Genomic DNA, 23,015 nt, shown 5'->3' with positions numbered 1-23,015 from the left:
TGTAGCCAAGAGTAAAAACCCTAACCCTGTCAAAACAGCAGTCAAAGTGTATATTTTCAGCATTACGTTTGTTTACCAATGATTGTAACTGTTATTAGTGAAATATATGATTATAGAAATCTCAGAGCATTGAGTCGGAAACTGGTGCATATTGACGGGAGGAAGTGGCACAGCCAAAAGTGAGTGTAGTCTTTTGAAGGAAGAGACCCAGGGCTTTTGATGGACTTTCGAATTTAAAAAAACTACCCTACCCAGCTCACGCCAGCCCCTGTCAATCATCTGACTTCTGGATTCACTTTTTTATTTCTCTTATTTTTCGGGATTATCGCCCACAAACCTGAACGTTATTGTCATAATACAGAACACAGTTAGTTTCTCTACCTTTCTGTGAACGTCTAGCAAAAAATGGCGTTGCAATCTGATTGAACATTTTGGAGAAATTTACATTATAAAAAAGTAACTGTACTTGTGAATCACGCCTGGTGATACTAAATCCAGATTGAATTCTGCCAGTGGAAAGGGTAGATTTGGCCCGATCCATAGATGTGCGACTTGGCCATAATAAGGTAATTTATATAGGCCTGATATTCTATAATCATAATATCAAATTCCATGTGTCCGGATGGCAGAATTCAGTACTGTATCTACAAAACCTTCTGTTTAATCATCTTCCCTTTATTAATTTGCTTAAATTTTTCAGGTCTGGTCAATTTTAGCATGGTGTTATTCACAGTCAAAGATAAAAAGAAATATATATATAATTGAATTGATATTCTCATTTGGTTCATTACAATTTACTCAAGCCTAGTAACATACACAATATTTCAGACACTGGGAATACATTCCCTGAGATCCATAGATGTCCCTAGAATCAGCTAGGGATGTCCTGATCGCCTTTTTTTGCTCCCGATCCGATCCCCATCATGTGATTTTAAATATCTACCGATCCCGATCGTTCCCGATCCGATCTTTCACATTAGTAATCAATTTTAACGCATTTTTGTCAGAAACTGGCGGAGCAAGACAAGCCCCTCTGTTGCCTAATACTAGATAGTCCCTCGAGGGGCGCGAGCGCGGAGGCTCTTGTTATTACATTCACCCTGAGAAATGTGCTTCATATGAGAAATATTAAAAGTTTCAATATATGTTTGCACATTAGTATACATTCAGTGTTCGACTTACGTAATGATTTGCTCCATTCTGGTCTGAAACGCAGACGATAATCCTCAGTCACATAATTGACGTTATCCTCCAGGTGAAAAGTTAGTCTGAAAACACTGCCTCCATTCTGCTGCTTCATGAGTTTTTCCTCCACGTGGAATGTCCTCCTTGCAAACATTGCAAGTCACTGTTGGACTGGCTTGACTTTCTATTTTAAAATGCTTAGTTCCAAACCTCTGACATTTGTCTAGCTGCTCAAGTCAGTGGATAACCGTGTTTCGGGAGCGACGTGTTGTTGTGATGTGAGCGTGTAGGTCTAAATGAAAGGGAATGTGTTTGTTGCAACGGTGTAAATTAAAGGGAATGTGTTTGTTGTGGACAATTATTCTGCTCTGTGTGACAATAAATACATTAATGATGATATATTATATGTAATTTAAAACCAAAACTAAGGCCTCCGTATGAGTTTAAGACGTGGACATGGTCATTTTTTACGATGTTTTACGATGAATTGAAAATGGGGGACCCTGATGTAAACAAGACGAAAGTCTTTCTCTGGTCTGCATCCCCTTAACAATTGTATGTATTGAGCTGTACTGTACTGTACCCATTCTGCAATCTGTTAATAAAGTTTTCAATCAATCAATCAATCAATCAATCAATGTTTGTTGAATACATTTTTGTAAATGTTTATTCTACGTCTTATGGAATGAATGACAAAAAATAAAAAATAAAAAATATTAGAATTCTTTTTTTAATGGAGGGAGGAGCCACACATTGGTGGGTAAAGAGCCGCGCGTTGGCCACCCCTGTACTAGACCATATAGCTCTACCACAGCAATCACACACAATTTAGCACAGAGAGTAGCCTAGCTGGACGAATGTCACTTATTAGTAGTGATTTGTGGTGAAGGGTATGAGGCAATTATTTATATCCCTTTATCCACAGCAACGTTAGACATTATTACTATAGGCTACAGGGATTTAGGAACAATTAGCAGATTATAGTAAGATATAATAAGATCAGATTCGAAGAGCAGAATTGGAATGGATAAAATCCAAATGATAACCGACTCTACCCACACAGCGCTCATATTGTAATTTATAATAATGAAAGAAGGTAGTTAATAAACAAATTAAACTAAAACAAACAAATAAAATAAAGAGAAACAGTAATATAAAGCTACTAAAGTACAGTAAAGTAGCAAACTTGTGAAATAGCTATTTGAAGTAAAGCTGTTAAAGTGATGTAGACAATAATGTAAAGTTGCTGCTTCAGAAAACATAAAATGACTACCAATGTTAAAGTAATATGAAGTAGCTACTCAAATAAGTTGGTGGAATGAACTTCCCACCACAGTCAGAACAGCTGAAACCATCACTGTCAGAACAGCTGAAACCATCACAGTCAGGACAGATGAAACCATCACAGTCAGAACAGCTGAAACCACCACAGTCAGGACAGATGAAACCATCACAGTCAGAACAGCTGAAACCACCACAGTCAGGACAGCTGAAACCACCACAGTCAGGACAGCTGAAACCACCACAGTCAGGACAGATTAAACCACCACAGTCAGGACAGATGAATAATTATTGACCGTTTTTTTAGCCAATGAAATTCTGGAGCTGATGGTATCTTACACAAGGGATGTTTACTGTGATAAAGGGAAAGTAGAAGAAAGGAGAATTACTCGCTTGCACGTTGAGCGACGGGAAATGTATTGGACCGGACAGCCATTTTAGATAAGCATACTGATACAAACATTAGAAAAACATGTGTAAATAAAAATGTTCCATGGTAGGCTATTGTTATCAACTTTGGACCTGTTCCAGATAAGACTTCAGGCTATGGACCCATTGTGTTTCCAGCTCATACCTATCAACTGGAACTCTTTTGCAGGCATCTGTTTGCAAACAAATTCAGACATAAAAAAAAATGAACCTTTTATTTTAGTGTGTTCAAACCTCTGTAACTCTAATAAATTAGCACTCAGAGTGACTCATGCATGTGCTATAAGTGGTTCAAGAAGAGTGACCAATTTACTTCGGGTATGCAATCGACAGGCGTTTTATGCTAAATGTACCGGTTGGATAAGAGGTTATAGTGATATAGAGAATGGGTTAGCTAACATAGTAAACATAAACATAGATGAAGTGCATTAAAAGGAAGAACATCACTTATAAAATGCACTAATAAGTAAGTTAAAAACAGTTAGGCCTACAGCCTGTCGCAGGCAGGCCTGCAAGTAAGCCTCTAAACTTCCCCTTTATAATGATAGAAGAGAGGGTAGCTAACATGTTTATTGTGGTACAGGACTGGTTAGCTAACATGTTTATAGTGGTAAAGGACTGGTTAGCTAACATGTTTATAGTATAGTGGTAGAGGAGGGGTTAGCTAACATGTTTATTGTGGTACAGGACTGCGGTTAGCTAACATGTTTATATAGTGGTAGAGGAGGGGTTAGCTAACATGTTTATAGTGGTAGAGGACTGGTTAGCTAACATGTTTATAGTGGTAGAGGAGGGGTTAGCTAACATGTTTATAGTGATAGAGGAAAGGTAGCTAACATGTTTATTGTGGTACAGGACTGGTTAGCTAACATGTTTATAGTGGTAGAGGAGGGGTTGGCTAACATGTTTATAGTGGTAGAGGAGGGGTTAGCTAACATGTTTATAGTGGTAGAGGAGGGGTTAGCTAACATGTTTATAGTGGTAGAGGAGGGGTTAGCTAACATGTTTATAGTGGTAGAGGAGGGGTTAGCTAACATGTTTATAGTGGTAGAGGAGGGGTTAGCTAACATGTTTATAGTGATAGAGGAGGGGTTAGCTAACATGTTTAGATAGAGAGGTTAGATAACATGATAGAGGAGGAGTTAGCTAACATTAGCTAACATGTTTATAGTGATAGAGGAGAGGTTAGATAACATGATTATTGTGGTAAAGGACTGGTTAGCTGACATGTTTATAGTGATAGAGTGGTTAGTTCTCTCTCTCTCTCTCTCTCTCTCTCTCTCTATCTCGCTCTCTCTCTCACACACACACACGCGCACGCACGCACACACACGCTTTGTAGCAAACTGGCATTGTGCCTCTACCTCATTACATCCAATTACCACACGCCTATATTATAGAGCTACCCATCAATACGTTTACTGTGTCTACTGCACTGACTGGAGGCCAACTAATCCATTATGTGGGGGCACACTGACATCGACTAATCGATTAATCAAAGTGTTGTCTATTAGTGGTAAATATTTGAGTCCTATAGAGAGCTGTCTTCTCTGAGCCATGTTGCTGTTTGTCTGTAGACTGTTGTCTTACTGCCACAGCCACAGTAGCCTATAGACTCAGTCTAATGTAACCAACAGTGTTACTGGAGCTACCATCATTACTGCGTCTGTCTGTCTGTCTGTCTGTCTGTCTGTCTGTCTGTCTGTCTGTCTGTCTGTCTGTCTGTCTGTCTGTCTGTCTGTCTGTCTGTCTGTCTGTCTGTCTGTCTGTCTGTCTGTCTGTCTGTCTGTCTGTCTGTCTGTCTGTCTGTCTATCTGTCTGTCCTCTCTCTCTCTCTCTCTCTCTCTCTCTCTCTCTCTCTCTCTCTCTCTCTCTCTCTATCTATCTCAATAGACAACAGACAGACAACAAAGAAATAGGTGAACTTGTGATGACATGGAGAGAGAGAGAATATTATAGGAAAAGAGGAAAAAATTGTTGCCATCTTGCCAAGGTCACCTTTATTGACTGATTCTGTCGTGTTCTGTTGTCACTAGTGGTCTATACTCTTCAGTACTACTGGATTGGATCAGTGCTCAGTATCTAATTTAACACTAGTATGTTTAGAATCAGTCTCACACAGTGTGTGTGTGTGTGTGTGTGTGTGTGTGTGTGTGTGTGTGTGTGTGTGTGTGTGTGTGTGTGTGTGTGTGTGTAATTGGCCAATGAGCTCAGGGTGACTGAGTTATGCAACGGCTGGCACTTTCCTCTTCTCTCCTCTCCCCCTTTTACTATTCCTCTCTCTCTCTCTCTCTCTCTCTCTCTCTCTCTCTCTCTCTCTCTCTCTCTCTCTCTCTCTCTCTCTCTCCTCTCTTTGTCTCTCTGTCTCCCACCTCTCTCTCTCTCTCTCTCTCTCTCTCTCTCTCTCTCTCTCTCTCTCTCTCTCTCTCTCTCTCTCTCTCTCTCTCTCTCTCTCTCTAATTTAGCAGTGACATCAGCAGCTCATTCAGTTCAGCCTTCTGTCTGCTGTTCAATGGGATTATAGCCACTCCTCCCCCGACTCTCCTATCCTCTTCCCTCTACCTCTTTTTTCTCCTCCCCTCCTCTCTTACCACCTCCTCATCTCATCTAATTTCCCCTATTATCTTCCTCACTCCTCTCTCTCCCTCTCTCTCTCTTCTCTTCTCTTCTCTTCTCTTCTCTTCTCTTCTCTCTCTTCTCTCTCTTCTCTTCCTCTCTCTTCTCTTCTCTTCTCTCTTCTCTTCTCTTCTCTTCTCTTCTCTCTCCTCTCCCTCTTTGCTTTCTATAATGGGTCATCAGTGTTTTCATGGTGAGTCATTCAACCGTGTTATTAGTTGCACCAACTTGCATTCTGCTTCTTTCTCTGTCACTCTCTCTCTGCCTGCCTGGTCTCCCTGTAGGGATCTCTGTCTCTCTCTGCCTTCCTTGTCTCTCTGACTCTCTCTCTCTCTCTCTCTCTCTCTCTCTCTCTCTCTCTCTCTCTCTCTCTCTCTCTCTCTCTCTCTCTCTCTCTCTCTCTCTCTCTCTCTCTCTCTACGTCTCTCTCTCTACGTCTCTCTCTCTACGTCTCTCTCTCTCTACGTCTCTCTCTATGTCTCTATTTATCTCTCTCTATATATATATATATCTCTTTCTATGTGTCCGTGGGCGGCATGGTGGCACAGTGGTTAGCACTGCTGCCTCACAGCAAGAAGGTCCTGGGTTTGAACCCCAGCAGTTTGCATGTTCTCCCCGTGTTTGCGTGGGTACTCCGGTTTCCTCCCACACCATAAAGACATGCATGTTAGGCAGGGACTACAGATGAAAACTAGCTCATTAGCTAATTCTGGCACATTTACATTGATGTGGAAACTGAAGATGTTGATTAATGTGCATTGTCCCTGGGTAAAAAATAAATAAACTTAAACTCTCTCTCTCTCTATGCTTCTCTCTCTATGTCTCTCTCTCTCTCTTTCCACGTCTCCCCTACTGTGCTCTCTAAATTAGTTCACAAATGAGTTATCTTCTGTGTCGACGCTGAAGTCAATGTCGCAGTGTGATGCCACTCTGATGCCAAACCCACTGTCAGCCCAGCCAAGTGTCCCCACATCCCCCAGGGGACGAGAGAGAGATAGAGAGAAAGAGAGAGAGAAATAGAGAGAGAGAGAGCGAGAGACAGAGAGAGCGAGAGAGACAGACAGACAGACAGACAGACAGACAGACAGACAGACAGACAGACAGACAGACAGACAGACAGACAGACAGACAGACAGACAGACAGACAGACAGACAGACAGACAGACAGACAGACAGACAGACAGACAGACAGACAGTGATACTCAATTTTCAGTGACCCCTTTCCTCCTATTGCGTAAATGTCAGCAATTAGTGGTCAAAAACTCCATTGGGCACCTTTTTAAATGCAGTATTTTATTACATAACTTAGTGCAGTGTTTCTCAAAGTGGGGGGCGCGCCCCCCAGGGGGGGCGCAGAGGCATGACAGGGGGGCCTTGAGATTTATAAAAAAAAAAATTACAGAAAATTATCACTAAAGTGCTATCTGTTGCAGCTGCACTGTTCTCCATGAAAATACAATTTCTCAAAATCTGAAAATCATTATTTAATAAAACACAGAAAAGGATCACCAAGTTACTCTGGATAAAAAAAACCTTTACAGACAACATTGAAACATGCAAAATATTTTGGTCTGACAGAAAAAGTTTGAGAAGCACTGACTTAGTGGTTACAAGTTACAACCCTTACTAACCAGTGTTCTACTGTGTGTGTTGCAGGCGTGTTCCTCATCCCCTACATGCTCATCGTGTTTGTCGGAGGTATTCCTATATTCTTCCTGGAGATCGCTCTGGGTCAGTTCATGAAGGCTGGCAGTATTAATGTCTGGAACATCGCTCCACTGTTTAAAGGTAACAAGCTATCAGCACACTATTACTTAACAGAACCTTAACATTACTACTGTGTCAACACACTATTACTTAACACAACCTTAACATTACTACTGTGTCAACATATTATTACTTAACACAACCTTAACATTACTACTGTGTCAACATATTATTACTTAACACAACCTTAACATTACTACTGTGTCAACATATTATTACTTAACACAACTTTTTTTTTTATCTACTTTTTCTCTCCATTTTTCTATTTTTCTCCCATCCTAATTTCGTATTATCCAATTCTTCCCTCCCTTGTCTCGAACGTTGCTAGACCATGCCTCCCACTGGTCGGCTGCAATGTGGACGAAGCCTTGCATCACGTGTCCCCTCCGGTACACGAGGAGGCAGCCGTCGCATCTTTTCACCTGCACAGCACGATCTCAGTGGCGAGGAGTAACGCGTGGGAGGCTCACGCTGCCCCCGATACTTCCTGATTCTGCTGTACAGGCGCACCAACCGACCTGTAGGAGTCGCTGTCCACAACGTCCGATCCCCACCCACCGGCTTTCCCACCCCCTAATACTGCCAATTGTATTAGTATGAACGACCAGCCAAGCCGGAAGCAACGCAGAGAGCTGGGCTCGAACCCAGCATCTCCTGCGTTAGAGGCGAGCGCCTTGCCCACTTAACACAACCTTAATATTACTACTGTGTCAACATATTATTACTTAACACAACCTTAACATTACTACTGTGTCAACATATTATTACTTAACAGAACCTTAACATTACTACAGTGTCAACATATTATTACTTAACAGAACCTTAACATTACTACTGTGTCAACATAGTATTACTTAACAGAACCTTAATATTAACTATGTGTCAACACATTATTCAGAACCTTAACATTACTACTGTGCTCTGCTGTACTGTACTCTATGTACTGTACTGTATTGTACTCTACTGGACTCTACTACCATACAACTGTACTCTACTACTGTACTGCTCTACTACTGTACTACTGTATTACTGTACGTAATACATTACATATTACTGTATCGTTCTACCAGTCGGTTGTAGCCAGCGTCCTCTTTTTTGCTGTGGTGTGCTGGGGGGGCAACATCAACTCGAGGGTCTCCAGCAAGCTGAACAAGCTGGTGAAGAAGGCTAGCTCAGTAGTGGGTGGTGAGCTGGATAATCTAGAGGTGGTGGCTGACAGGAGGATGAGGAAAAAGCTAGAAGCCATCCTGGAGAACCCCTCTGACCCCCTCTACGTGGAGCTAGCCAGAATGAAGAGCACGTACGGTTCAGCCTAAGACTCATCCCCCCCCCGACACACCACAAACCGCCTGGGCCGGTCCTTTATACCGGCAGCCATCAGGCTCTACAATAAAGGGCTCGGGCGGCCGGAGCGTCCGGTTCTGCTGCCAGAGCTATCACTGTCTCAACTCGGGACTTGAGAACTAGAGACTCACATCAACGACTATCTTGATTCTTTGCACTAGAGACTCATATACGATGAGTAATAATTGAGTACTGTGTTTGTACTTTTATATGACTATTTTATATTTTATATTACTTTATTTATATTACTTTTTATATTACTTTATTATTATTTATTATTTATTATTATTATTATTATATTTTATATTACTATATTGTACTGTACTGTGAATCTATGAATCTGCCACCCTGTACCCCCCCCCCCCCCCCCCATGCTGCTTTGACACCTGAATTTCCCCTAGGGCAGCGGTTCCCAAACTTTTTTGGCCGTGCACCCCCTGTCACCTCCCGACCTAGCTCGCACACCCCCCAATGGGTTTCTGTTCGAAAAAATTGTTGCTGGTCTCCGTGCACAGATTTAATTTTTAATTTTATCTCTTCCCACGGCGACTATGGATAGGGAATTTCTTTATTTAATTAAAATGTTCACGACAATACTCTGCCAGCATGTTTAATATCCATAATACTAAAGGTTTGACTAAGATTTGTATGAAACTTTTTTTTTTTTTTTTTACCACCATTCGCCTTTTCATGTCACGCACCACCTAGAGGGCGCTCGCACACCACAAGGGGTGTGCGCACCACAGTTTGGGAACCACTGCCCTAGGGGATCAATAAAGGATTATCTTATCTTATCTTACTGTACTACTGTATTACTCCACTACTGTACTACTCTTCTACTGTACTACTCTGCTACTGTACTACTGTACTACTCTATTACTCTACTATTGTATTACTGTATTACTCTACTACTTTTTTTATCAATTTTTTTTCCATTAATTTTCTTTTATATGAAACAAGACAACACAAAGACAGTAATAACAACAATAAACAGGACTTCACAGGACATAGTAACAACAACAACAATAACGACAATGGAAATAACCCAAACAATAAAACAGAACATAAACATAAAATTGTGTTACCACAGACAAATATATATAAATAAAGATAATAAAAAAAATAAAAAGGGATTTATTTCCTCCCCCACTACCACCCTGGACCCCCGGACCCCCCAGGATCAGCACCCCGACTCCGCTTCGCTGCTAAAACATGGCCTTCACTCTCTCAGCTGCCGAAATCCACAATTCCATATTGGATTGCCCAAATCCCCATCACCCGGGCAGTGGAAATCTCCATATATATGATATCCAAAAAAGTTAATGACCATTGTGAGTTTTTCCGGTTGCTTCCACCTCATGGCTATTAATTCCTTGGCTGCTGTGACGCCCGCCAGTATGATTATTTTTTGTTGTATGGAGGTCGGTAGTAATGTTATGTAATTTAGGAGTAGTGTTGTTGCCGTATGTGGAATTGTCATGCCACATATGTTCGAGAGTTTAGTTGCCATGGATTTCCAGAAATGAGCCACCGGTGGGCAAACCCAAAACATGTGCATATAAGCGCACAGAGTGCATCGGGAATCGGCCACCAACCCCACAGCGCACAACCTCCTGGGTGTGAGATATGTCCTATGAATATAATTATAATGTATTTGCTGGTGATTAGGGTTGCAGGAAGCCAATGTGACATTAGTCCAAATATCATCCCAGTCAAACTCAGGGTCATTCCGGGATGTCCTCTCGCCAGACCACATCCAATGTTCTGTTTTTATATGTGGACTTGATCAATAGTGTGTAAGAATCTGAGACAAACCCTCTCGAGGTTGTCCTGTCTCTAATAAGTTTAACAAAAGGGTGTGGATGTAATGCTTGGGCCCATGGAACTCTACTACTACTGTACTAATCTGCTACTGTACTACTCTGCTAGTGCTACTGTACTAATCTGATACTGTACTACTCTGCTAGTGCTACTGTACTAATCTGCTACTGTACTGCTCTGCTAGTGCTACTGTACTACTCTACTACCGTACAACTCTACTACCGTACTATTGTATTACTGTATTACTCTACTACTGTACTAATCTGCTACTGTATTACTCTACTACCATACAACTACTACCATACAACTATACTACCGTACTACTGTATTACTGTACTGCTGTACTACTTTACTACTGTACTGCTTTACTACTGTACTGCTATACTACTGTACTACTGTACTGATTTACTACTGTACTGCTATACTACTGTACTACTGTACTACTTTACTACTGTACTACTTTACTACTGTACTGCTGTACTGCTTTACTACTGTACTGCTTTACTACTTTACTGCTTTACTACTGTACTGCTTTACTACTTTACTACTGTACTACTGTACTGCTTTACTACTGTACTACTGTACTGCTTTACTACTGTACTGCTTTACTACTTTACTACTGTACTGCTTTACTACTGTACTGCTTTACTACTTTACTACTGTACTGCTTTACTACTGTACTACTGTACTGCTTTACTACTGTACTGCTTTACTACTTTACTACTGTACTGCTTTGTGTCATTGCAAAGATGTACAATCGCATGATACTAAACCGGATAAGGAATGCCATCGACCCCCACCTCAGGGAGAACCAAAATGGTTTCCGAGAGAAGAGGACCACTGTGGCCCAGATCTTGGCCTTGAGAAGAATCATCGAGGAGGTGAAGAAGAACAACCTGACAGCGGTACTGTGCTTTATCGACTTCAAAAAGGCTTTTGACTCGATACACAGAGCCGTGATGATGAGGATACTCGAGGCCTACGGAGTCCCTCCCAATCTACTCCGGGCCATAGGGACCATGCACACGGGTACAAGGGCCAAGGTGGTAACCCCAGACGGCAACAGTGAAGAATTTGACATCCTGGCTGGAGTGATGCAAGGGGACACCCTTGCCCCCTTCCTTTTCGTCATAGTCCTCGACTATGCGCTCAGGAAGGCCATCAATGGACGGGAGCAGGAACTTGGTCTCACAATAACCCCAAGGAGATCGAGTCGACACCCCGCCATAGTCCTAACAGACCTTGACTACGCGGACGACATCAGCCTGCTCTCTGACCACGTGGAGCAGGCACAGGAACTCCTGTGCAGAGTGGAGACGGAGTGCGCCAAGGTTGGCCTTAGGCTAAATGCCAAGAAAACCGAGGTCATAATGTATAACATCCTCCCGGATCATCCACCTCTAAGGACAACAGGAGGCTCTGCTCTAAAGGAAGTCGGTGATTTCAAATACCTGGGCTCGTGGGTCAACTCGTCCGAGCAAGACCTTAAAGTGAGGAAGGCGCTTGCGTGGAGGGCTCTGAACGGCATGACCAGTGTGTGGAAATCCAACCTCCCCGTCAAATCAAGCTCAACTTCTTTCATGCAACAGTTGAGTCTGTCCTTTTGTATGGCAGTGAATGCTGGACCTTGAAGCCCACCCTGCAGAAGTCCTTGGATGGGTGCTACACCAGAATGATGCGTGTGGTGCTCAACATCAACAGGGATGAGCATGTCACTAATGCAAACTTGTATGGGGGGGGGTGCTAAGGGTGAGCGAGAAAGTGGCAGTCAGGAGAATGAGGCTGGCAGGTCACTGCCAGAGACATCATGAGATGCCAACCAGCAAACTTGTGCTGTGGGAACCAACACACAGGCATCGATCACGAGGACGTCCCACATTAACCTACGTGGACGTACTCAGGAGAGATGCGGGAACAGAATGCACCGGCGAGCTAGCCAGATGCATGGAGGATCGGGATGACTGGAAGCACCGATGGAGGGCCCGTCCGAGGACGACCTAGATAGACTGTACTGCTGTATTACTGTATTACTGTACTACTGTACTGATTTACTACTTTACTGCTTTACTACTGTACTGCTTTACTACTGTACTACTGTACTACTGTATTACTGCACTACTGTACTGCTGTATTACTGTGCTGTTGTACTACTGTACTACTGTACTACTGTACTGCTTTACTACTGTACTACTGTACTGCTTTACTTGCTTTACTACTGTACTACTGTACTACTGTACTGATTTACTACTTTACTACTGTACTACTGTACTACTGTACTGCTTTACTACTGTACTGATTTACTACTTTACTACTTTACTGCTTTACTACTGTACTGCTTTACTACTGTATTACTGTACTACTGTATTGCTGTATTACTGTACTGTTGTACTACTGTACTGCTTTACTACTGTACTACTGTACTACTGTATTACTGTACTACTGTATTGCTGTATTACTGTACTACTGTACTACTGTACTACTGTACTGCTTTACTACTGTACTGATTTACTACTGTACTACTTTACTACTGTACTGCTGTATCACTGTACTACTGTACTGCTTTACTACTGTACTGCTTTACTACTGTACTGCTTTACTACTGTACTACTGTACTGATTTACTACTGTACTGCTTTACTACTGTACTACTGTACTGCTGTATCACTGTACTACTGTACTGCTTTACTACTGTACTAATTTACTACTTTACTGCTTTACTACTGTACTGCTGTATCACTGTACTACTTTACTACTGTACTGCTTTACTGCTTTATGTATTACTGTACTGCTTTACTACTGTATTTATTACTGTACTGCTGTACTACTGTATTTATTACTGTACTGCTGTGCTACTGTATTTATTACTGTACTACTGTACTACTGTACTGCTGTACTACTGTACTGCTCTACTGGACCACAGAACCCAGCATGGCTCTGAATGTCAAGAGAGGTTGATACTGAATACATTAACAGATGAGAAGTTGTGTTAAATATTGTGTGGATGTGAACTGTTTCTACAGTGTCTCTACCAGAGTATCATGATAGAACAGTCCTGGTCACATGGTCACATGTGTGTTATTCATCATGGTGTCTAGACCTGCTATCTTTATAACCTTGGTATAAATATAATTGTTCCAGACACTCAATGTCACAACCTTTATGAACACAAGGCTTTGTTTGTTATTTGTGTTACCATGGTAACAACATAATTTCCACTAAATGTAACATGACAGTGAATTAGTCACATAGATCTACAGTAGCTGGGGTGTTGTGTCTTTTATTCATTGGAATAAACCAGTAATATCAAGCAGCAGCTAATACACAATACACCCTTTAATGCTCTTTTTATGACATTTCTGCATCATTATCATTCTAGGGTAGCACGTAGTGACAAGAAGGTAGGGAGAGGGGTTCCAGTTCATTGGTTAACTAGTCACTTATAATTATCCAGTCAGTCAGTTTTGTTTAGACACTTAGTTAATTAGTTAGATGTTTTTGGTAAATACCTCTCCTCTCTCCTCTCTCCTCCCTTCTCCTCTTCCCTCGCCTTCTCTCCTCACCTGTCCTCTCCTCGCTCTCTCCCTCCTTCCTTAAATAGTTGTGTAATGTTACATGATGTTCTATGTCCTCTAGGTCTAGGCTATGTGTTATTGTTAAATAGTTGTATCATGTTACTTTATGTTCTATGTCCTCTAGGTCTGGGCTATGTGTTATTGTTGAATAGTTTTATTATGTTATGTTCTATGTCCTCTAGGTCTGGGCTATGTGTTATTGTTGAATAGTTTTATCATGTTATGTTCTCTAGGTCTGGGCTATGTGTTATTGTTGAATAGTTTTATCATGTTATGTTCTATGTCCTCTAGGTCTGGGCTATGTGTTATTGTTGAATAGTTTTATCATGTTATGTTCTATGTTCTCTAGGTCTGGGCTATTCATCGATGGTTATAGTGTTCTTCTGTAACACGTACTACATCATGGTGTTGGCCTGGGGCTTCTACTACTTCATCAAGTCCTTTAACTCCCCCCTGCCCTGGTCCACATGCGACAACCCATGGAACACTCCCAACTGCATTGAGATCTTCCGCCACAGCGACTGCTTGAATGGAACGGGAAACATAACCTTCCCACCAAATATGACCTGTGAAGATCTGGCCAATGCCCGCTCACCCATTATAGAGTTCTGGGAGTAAGTTCTGTTCTGTTCTGTTCTGTTCTGCTCTGCTCTCTGTTCTGCTCTGTTCTGCTCTGCTCTGCTCTGCTCTGTTCTGTTCTGTTCTGTTCTGTTCTGCTCTGCTCTCTGTTCTGCTCTGTTCTGCTCTGCTCTGCTCTGTTCTGTTCTGCTCTGTTCTGCTCTGTTCTGCTCTGCTCTGCTCTGTTCTGCTCTGTTCTGCTCTGTTCTGCTCTGCTCTGCTCTGTTCTGTTCTGCTCTGTTCTGCTCTGCTCTGTTCTGCTCTGCTCTGTTCTGCTCTGCTCTGTTCTGCTCTGCTCTGCTCTGCTCTGTTCTGTTCTGCTCTGTTCTGCTCTGTTCTGCTCTGCTCTGTTCTGTTCTGTTCTGTTCTGTTCTGCTCTGCTCTCTGTTCTGCTCTGTTCTGCTCTGCTCTGCTCTGTTCTGTTCTGCTCTGTTCTGCTCTGTTCTGCTCTGCTCTGTTCTGCTCTGCTCTGTTCTGCTCTGCTCTGTTCTGCTCTGCTCTGCTCTGCTCTGTTCTGTTCTGCTCTGTTCTGCTCTGTTCTGCTCTGCTCTGTTCTGCTCTCTGTTCTGCTCTGTTCTGCTCTGCTCTGTTCTGCTCTGCTCTGTTCTGCTCTGCTCTGTTCTGCTCTCTGTTCTGTTCTGTTCTGTTCTGCTCTGTTCTGCTCTGTTCTGTTCTGCTCTGCTCTGTTCTGTTCTGCTCTGTTCTGCTCTGCTCTGTTATGTTCTTCTCTGTTCTGCTCTGTTAAGGTGCTCCCATAGTCGAGCGGACTGGACTCTGCGGAGTTCCGCTGGACTCTTTGAGCTTTCATAGTTGAGCGGACCTCAGCGGACCTCCGCGGACCAATTTCCTACATGTCTTGCGCAGTTTACACAATTTTCCCCACGCTGTTCAACTTCTGTCATGTCGTCGTCATCCGATGTCAAAATAAAGAGTATGTTATCTCCGTTTCCAATATTTCGGTAATAAAATGGGCAGTTTTACACACTTGAATAACAGGTATATAGGCAGCGAGGTGCAATGTACCGTATAGGCTTGAGGTGGACAGCGCGTGGTGCTGACAAACACGCATTGTATGAAATAAAAACAACAGTTTTATTTTGAAATATTGGAAACGGAGATAACATTCTCCGTTATTCTATGTTATCTCCGTTTTCAATATTTCGAAATAAAACTGGCAGTTTTACACACTTCATTTAGAAAAGCCATTCAAACATCTCAAGCCCTACTCTCACTTGGCACGGAGCGAGTGGTCAGAGTAAAATGCAGATCGGCGTCACATTAAATGCAGTTCGATGTCAACCAAAACGCCGAGCAGCGTTTTGTGTGACACCAAGTCAGCGGCGCGGACGTCCGCGCATTAGAAAATAGGCGCTTCACACTTGGATTCCGCTTTGGGTACGCTTTGAGTACACTTTGGGTCTGCTTTGGGTCCGCGAGAGTCCGCTCCGTGTACGGTCCGCTCGACTATGGGAGCACCTTTATGTTATGTTCTTCTCTGTTCTGCTCTGTCATGTTCTACTTAAAACTTGTATTGTCACTTCTTTATAACTTGTACATAGAGTGAAATGATTACCTCACAGCAGCAATTGTACTTAGTTAGAATATAATAACAATAAAGCATAAAATAAAAGGCACCAAATAAAATAGGATGAAGCTAAAAATAAGGCAGTAGAGGAGGCAAAAAAACAAGGTAGCAGCACAAGAGTGACCTTAAATGTAGAATAAATTAAGAATATGACACAGTGTAGAATATACAAAATATACAAACATATAGAGCAGGAGCAGGGGTCTCAAACTCAATTTACCTGGGGGCCGCTGGAGGTAGAGTCTGGGTGAGGCTGGGCCGCATCAAATATTCCACAAAAAAAAGGTTTCAAGTTTTCAGAACATGAACAGTTCTTCAGAACATAGGCTTCTCAATGGTGTCAGTGGACTCATCCACATGCAGCTATGGAAATGCACTCTGCATTTTTTTTTATTCTATCACAAAGCTGTTTAATCAAATCACCAGCCAGTATTTCAGCTATTCTGGTTGCTGTGCGATCTGAGGGGGATTTGCTTTTGTTTGCCTTCAAACATGGTCTCCATCACTTCAGTCATACATTATTTTATTATGTATGCATCAGAGAGAGAGAAGGGCTTCTTGTGTTTAGCCAACACCCATGCCACTGAGTGAGGACTTCGTTGCTTTTTCTTGTTGTGACATAGATTTAACAATAATTCTGCTTGCAGCTTGATATGATGATTTCATTCCATTTATTTTTGTGGTTCTTAGCACTGAATTTTGAGGAAAGGTTGCATCAAAATAACTTTTGTTTCGTAGTGGCGTTTCAAATTGCCACTCTTCACAAGAGCTACCGTTTCTTGGCATATTAGTCACATTGGTTTGGTGCTGGGACTCAGGATGAACGCATATTTTTCAGTCCATTCACCTTTGAATTGCAGTCGACTTTTCTTTTACTGGCCATCTTTCAACATGCCATATTTTTCTGCTGGCTGCCTGCTGGCGAAACTAGGCTACTAGCTACATTTATCTCACGGAGATAAAACTGGGAATGAGGCTACTGTAGATGCGCTGTCAACTCTCTGTTCTGACTCGGACTGAAAGAGACGACACGCATTCCGTGAAGACCCGCCTTACTCTGCATCTGATTCGCAGACTGTGGGTGGGGGGGGAAGCGCTGACGGGACGCTGAATGTCATTGGACCAGAGCAGAGTACACAGACACAGACAGTGGCAGTGCAGCCGGACATGCAGAGCACTGCTTGCTAGGCTGGTGAAGCTATGCCTCCTAAAGTGTGAAAACGGAAGTACAGGAAGTACCGGCTACAGGCTTTCCGGTTTCGACAAAACAATTATAGAAACGTGTGAAGTGCACAATATTTCCTCGTTTAACACTTTGAGTGCCAGCCACGAGAAACCTTGTTATTTCATGCCATGCGTTGAGTGCCAATGACGAGAAATCTCGTTATTTAATCGTTATTGCTTTTATTAGCGATATCCATAAATGTTTCATCAATCTAGCCTCACTTTACCATTGGGACTGTCTATGAGCTCGAACAGGGAAAATACCGCTCCCTATCGTCTCCCGGATGGTAATGCACCCATTGGATTGGACTCAATGAAAATGTATGAAAAAAAAAATCCGGATTCCACATTTTACTTTAACAGGCATGTAACCCAAGCCGATCGGATTCATTGTGGACCCTCAGAACAGCGTGGAATGTGTGTTTTGAGTACCTAACGTTGGATCAATAAACGCGATCGATATTTGGAATGGCGATCAGGAATTGGAATAATCTTTTTGCAGAACATCTGATGTAAGGTAAGGAATCTATGTTACCGTCTTGGGGTAATCGGATGTATTTTTCACATATATCTCAACGTGTCTGTGTGTGTGTGCGTGTATGACGTTAGCGCTGACCAGGAAATAGATAATCGATCTTTCAGCCGCTTCTCTAGCGTGCATAAGTACCAGTATACTATCGATAATCTAGCGTTTATTTGAAAACGATTCATAAATAGGCCGAAAAATTACAGCGTGTTTTGTGTATTCCACTAAAGAGCTATTACAGGGCTGTACGTTAACTTTTTTTGCACATAGCACTGGTGCTACAGAGGTTGATAGTTTTGTAGCACAGGCCAAAATCTTGTAGCACAAGTATAAAACGTGTTATAATATAATATACAAATATTATTTGTAACAGTCACAAATGTGCCTATTGTATTTGTTATTTAGTTGCAGTGCCATGTTTGGCTGTCATTTTCATGCTGACAAGTTGACGTCACACAGCCAGACACGTTACGTGTAAGGAATTATGGGATTTGGTGTTGGGTGTATGGACTCTACTAGGGGTGGGAATCACCAGTTTCATCACGATACGATATAGATTCTTTGGACAACGATACGATATTTGCCGATATCTGCCACGATACGATACAATGCAGGTGCCTGCAATCGATATGAGATGATATCATAAGCCCATTTAACACAATCAGTAACATTTAGATCAACTCAAAAAAAGTTACGAAAATATCATTTGAAAAAATATATTTGAGCTCTTCCAGACATTTAAATGAAAAACTATTTATTGTTTTTAATACAAATAGACCTCCTGTTCACTATAAAGTGCCACGTTTTGATATATTGAGCTTTAAACTTTAAGTAAATTTTTTTTGGAACACGCAACCTAAACCCCCTTCTTCTCCCAAACCGTTCCTGCAATTGTTTTATGTTGCATGATGATCATGAATACATTTATTATGTATTGTATTTTTTATGTTTAAATATCAACATTATCTGATTCTGTCCACCCTCAGTACATTTAGTATCAATATAATATACTTGTCTGACTTCATCTGATCTTTTCAAACGCGCACACACACAGAAGGGAGAATGCCCCCCCTCCTTCCCAGTCCCCTCTGCTGTCTCTCTCTATCGCTCTGAACAGGGTTTTAGCTTGTTGTTAGCTTATGCTAACGTAACGTTAATTCCGTTCTTAAACACTATGTGGTCATAAAGGAATGGCGAGGATTGCAAAGCATGTTATATGCATTTGACCCGTTGCAGAATAAAACAGCAGGGATTTGTTTTGGGTTGCGAAATATCCACGCTATCTTTGCTCTGTTTCAATGTCCGCGTTCCAGACGCTACTGCTGCTACTGAGACGAGTACTGTTGTGTGCTGTGGAGCCGAGCGGATATGAGTCACGACACACAGGATTTTCAAAATAAGAGTATCGAAATGAACTGAGCGTTGCTAGCTGCCGGAGCCATAGATATTATGGCTGGAGCTGCGCTTGGGCAGAAATTAGACCCGCCACAGGATTTTCAAAACAAGAGTATCGATATGAACCGAATGCCTATCGCACCAGTGCTACTGAAGTAAATCCATTCATCGCACAGACGGATGTTGCTGTAGCACGTGCAACATATATCTCGCACTGTACAGCCCTGGCTATTATCATAGAATCTTTTTTTTTTCTGGAAATTTTCAAAAACTTCAGTTTTTCGTGGGCCGCTGATTGGCTCAGTGGGCAAGGCACTCGCCTCTAACGCAGGAGACGCTGGGTTCGAGCCCAGCTCTCGCCGTTGCTACCGGCTGGCCGTTCGTTCATACTAACACAATTGGCAAGTGTTAGAGGGTGGGAAAGCCGGTGGGTGGGGATTTGACGTTGTGGACAGCGACTCCTACAGGTCGGTTTGGTGACGCCGGTGCGACGGAAGCAGGAAGTGACGGGGGCAGCGTGAGCCTCCCACGCATTACTCCTCGCCACTGAGAGTTCGAGCTGCTGCGGTGAAAAGATGCGACAGGCTGCCTCCTCGTGTACCGGAGGGGACACGTGATGCAAGGCTTCTGTCCTCACTACAACCGACCTGTGGGAGGCATAGTCTAGCAACGTTCAAGACAGGGGAGGGAAGAATTGGATATACGAAATTGGGATGGGAGAAAAATAGAAAATGGGGAGAGAAAGTGGATCAAAAAAAAATTACTTCAGTTTTTCAAAGCGGTATAAAACAGAAATTTACAGATGAATCCGTTTCGTACATGTTGACTGCAAGCAAGTCATTGATAAGCGACGGACGTATTAGACACATAGCCATAATATAGAATATAGAAATAGCTCAGCGAAAATCATGAAATATCGGAAAATCAGTCCAAAAAGGCTGGCATTCAAGCGCTAAATCTGGCGCCCCCTGCTGGCACTCAATGTGTTAAGCCACTGCAACGGCTGTGCCTGAAGAATTTACTACATGACCAGGACGTTCTAGCTTGTTTGTCAACAGGATTCGGGAAAAGTTTGGTCCGTTCTGAGGCAGCTTCCAGGGGAAGTATACACCGGAAATTCTACCCCATACACACTTTCGGCCGTAGTGCTTTACCAGTCTTTATCTCACGGAGGAGATAAAACTGGGAACGAGGTTAACTGCTTGCAGAGGAGATAGCGAGGATGCATTTGTTTTCCACTTTACTTGGTATCATTCTGGAATCACGTTTCAACCAAGTCACTAACGTAACGTTGCTGTCATGAGCCTGCGCTATAGCCTACAAGTTATAAAATAAATAAAACTTCCAACTCGCGCAACGACTCTGCAAAAAGTTGTAACGTAAGAACATTTGAATATATATGTAATTCTTTATTTAATGTAACACTAATAGTGTATTATGTCTTTCTCTCCACCAGGAACAAAGTGTTGAATATTTCGAACGGTCTGGATGAGCCAGGGAAGATGAACTGGGAGTTGATGTTGTGTCTGGTGGCTGTCTGGATCATGGTTTACTTCTGTGTGTGGAAAGGAGTCAAGTCCACAGGCAAGGTAAATATCACACACACATACACTCACACACACTCTCACACACACACACACACACACACACACACACACACACACACACACACACACACACACACACACACACACACACACACACACACACACACACACACACACCACACACACACGGTCACAGGCATGCAGACATGACATAGGCCTACAAACACACAAGCATGGACACACATGCAAATACATAGCTATGTGGCAAAGCATGCACACAGAGAGAGAGAGAGAGAGAGAGAGAGAGAGAGAGAGATAGATAGATAGATAGATAGATAGATAGAGAGAGAATTGTTAGAAGGATAATTAGCAGTTTTGTGCTTATAGATGCATTATGTATTCAGTTTGTGAAAATTCACACAAGCTAGCATCTTTACCACGAAGTTCAGCCACAGGAAATAAAGAGACAAAGGCAGGAGTGGGCAGGGCTTGAATATGATGAATAGATGTTGGTGCGTCAGACCTCATGCGTATATAGAAATAGAGTATGCAGAAGAGACTGACCATAGCCCACACACCACCCCGCCCTCCCACAGTGAAATGTACAGACATACAGTGAAATATAGCACGCTAGGTACTGTAACTCTACAGGCTCCGGTGCCATGTGACAGGGTCACGTATAGCTAGCTAATGACATCTAGCTCAGGCTAAGTTCACGGTCAGCTGTTTGTATAACCTAAAGGTCATACAGTTCACTCAGGAGGACACTATTTTATGATATGGGGACATTTAAACTAGGGCTGGGCGATATGGCCAAAAATGATATCGCGATAACGATATCGATAACAAACAAAAAAATCGCTACTTTTAAAAAAATATATATATATAAAAAATAAAAATAAAGTTTTATTTTTATTTTTTTAAACAACATAAGTATGTTTATTTTGCAGCAATTCTTTGTCGTTGCCGCCATCTTTAGTGTTACATCCCCTCACACCCCAGTTCTCAGGCTGCAGCTGGTTTAAAAGCTAAAGTAAACCGGCTTCTCTGCTGGCTGTGGCTCCAGGGGAGTTGAACAGTTCTGGCTCTGCAAGTTTCTTTTCTATCTTTTGGCGCTTTTTTGGTGGACAAACCACCGCACATGTGCACCGTGACTCATGACTGGAGACTAGCTCTGCTAGCACACATAGCCTACTGTGTACAGACGGTTTCAAACTGTATTTTAAATTAGAAAGCAAACAAAATAAAAGAGAAAAATAAATCTCAATTTGGTCAGTATTGTCATTTGGACAAGCAAAGCCATTACTTTAAGTTGCAGGCAAGAAAGACAAGTCTGTCCACTGTCTCTGGTTTTAAAACTGCCCTGTTGCAGGTCACAAGAAAAATTAATTTTTTATTTTTTATATCGATTATTAAAATATATCGCAATAATTATCGTTATCGTTATATCGCCCAGCCCTAATTTAAACCATGCAATACACTATGTTAGGAGGACACTAGCTTAGGACATGGAGACATTTAGACCACTCAGGACACTAGCTTAAGACATGGAGACATTTAGACCACTCAGGACACTAGCTTAGGACATGGAGATATTTAGACCACTCAGGACACTAGTTTAGGACATGGAGACATTTAGACCACTCAGGACACTAGCTTAGGACATGGAGACATTTAGACCACTCAGGACACTAGTTTAGGACATGGAGACATTTAGACCACTCAAAAATTAAATATTACAGATATTTCCCAGGGGGAAAGCAGTTGGTGGATGATGATGCATGGTGGCTCACTGGTATGTCATAAGTCTAAAGGTCAGAGTTCATACAGGTCAACCCCTGAGGTCATGGACACAGGACATTGGGTCAATTGATGTTTAATCTGGATTAGATTATTATTATGATTTCATTTGAATCCTATTACTTTTTACCCTGTGATGATATTACAGGATGATAGATGTACCGTATTCCCTTTCATCTAAATCCTGCCATATATCACATGACAAATCATAATACATGACACATCAAGACAGAATAAACATCACAATACATCACAGATCAAGACAGAATAAACATCACAATACATGACACATCAATACAGAAGAAA

General features: G+C 42.1%; 1 protein-coding gene across 2 annotated transcripts in view; it reads left to right on the top strand.

The window, feature by feature from the left end:
- Positions 1-23,015, top strand: part of slc6a8 (solute carrier family 6 member 8) — a 96,123-nt gene that overhangs the window by 36,216 nt on the left and 36,892 nt on the right. For both annotated transcript variants that reach the window (XM_084333111.1, XM_084333112.1), the window contains exons 2-4: positions 7,168-7,299; positions 14,364-14,628; positions 20,819-20,951. In XM_084333111.1, coding sequence (XP_084189237.1) covers positions 7,168-7,299; positions 14,364-14,628; positions 20,819-20,951 — 530 coding nt within the window. The remainder of the gene's footprint in view (positions 1-7,167; positions 7,300-14,363; positions 14,629-20,818; positions 20,952-23,015) is intronic.

Source organism: Notolepis coatsorum (assembly GCF_963971535.1).
Source record: "Notolepis coatsorum genome assembly, chromosome: 17".
Taxonomy (NCBI): domain Eukaryota; kingdom Metazoa; phylum Chordata; class Actinopteri; order Aulopiformes; family Paralepididae; genus Notolepis; species Notolepis coatsorum.
The sequence above is the reverse complement of the archived record's forward strand: the minus strand, read 5'-3'. Positions and strand labels throughout refer to the sequence as shown.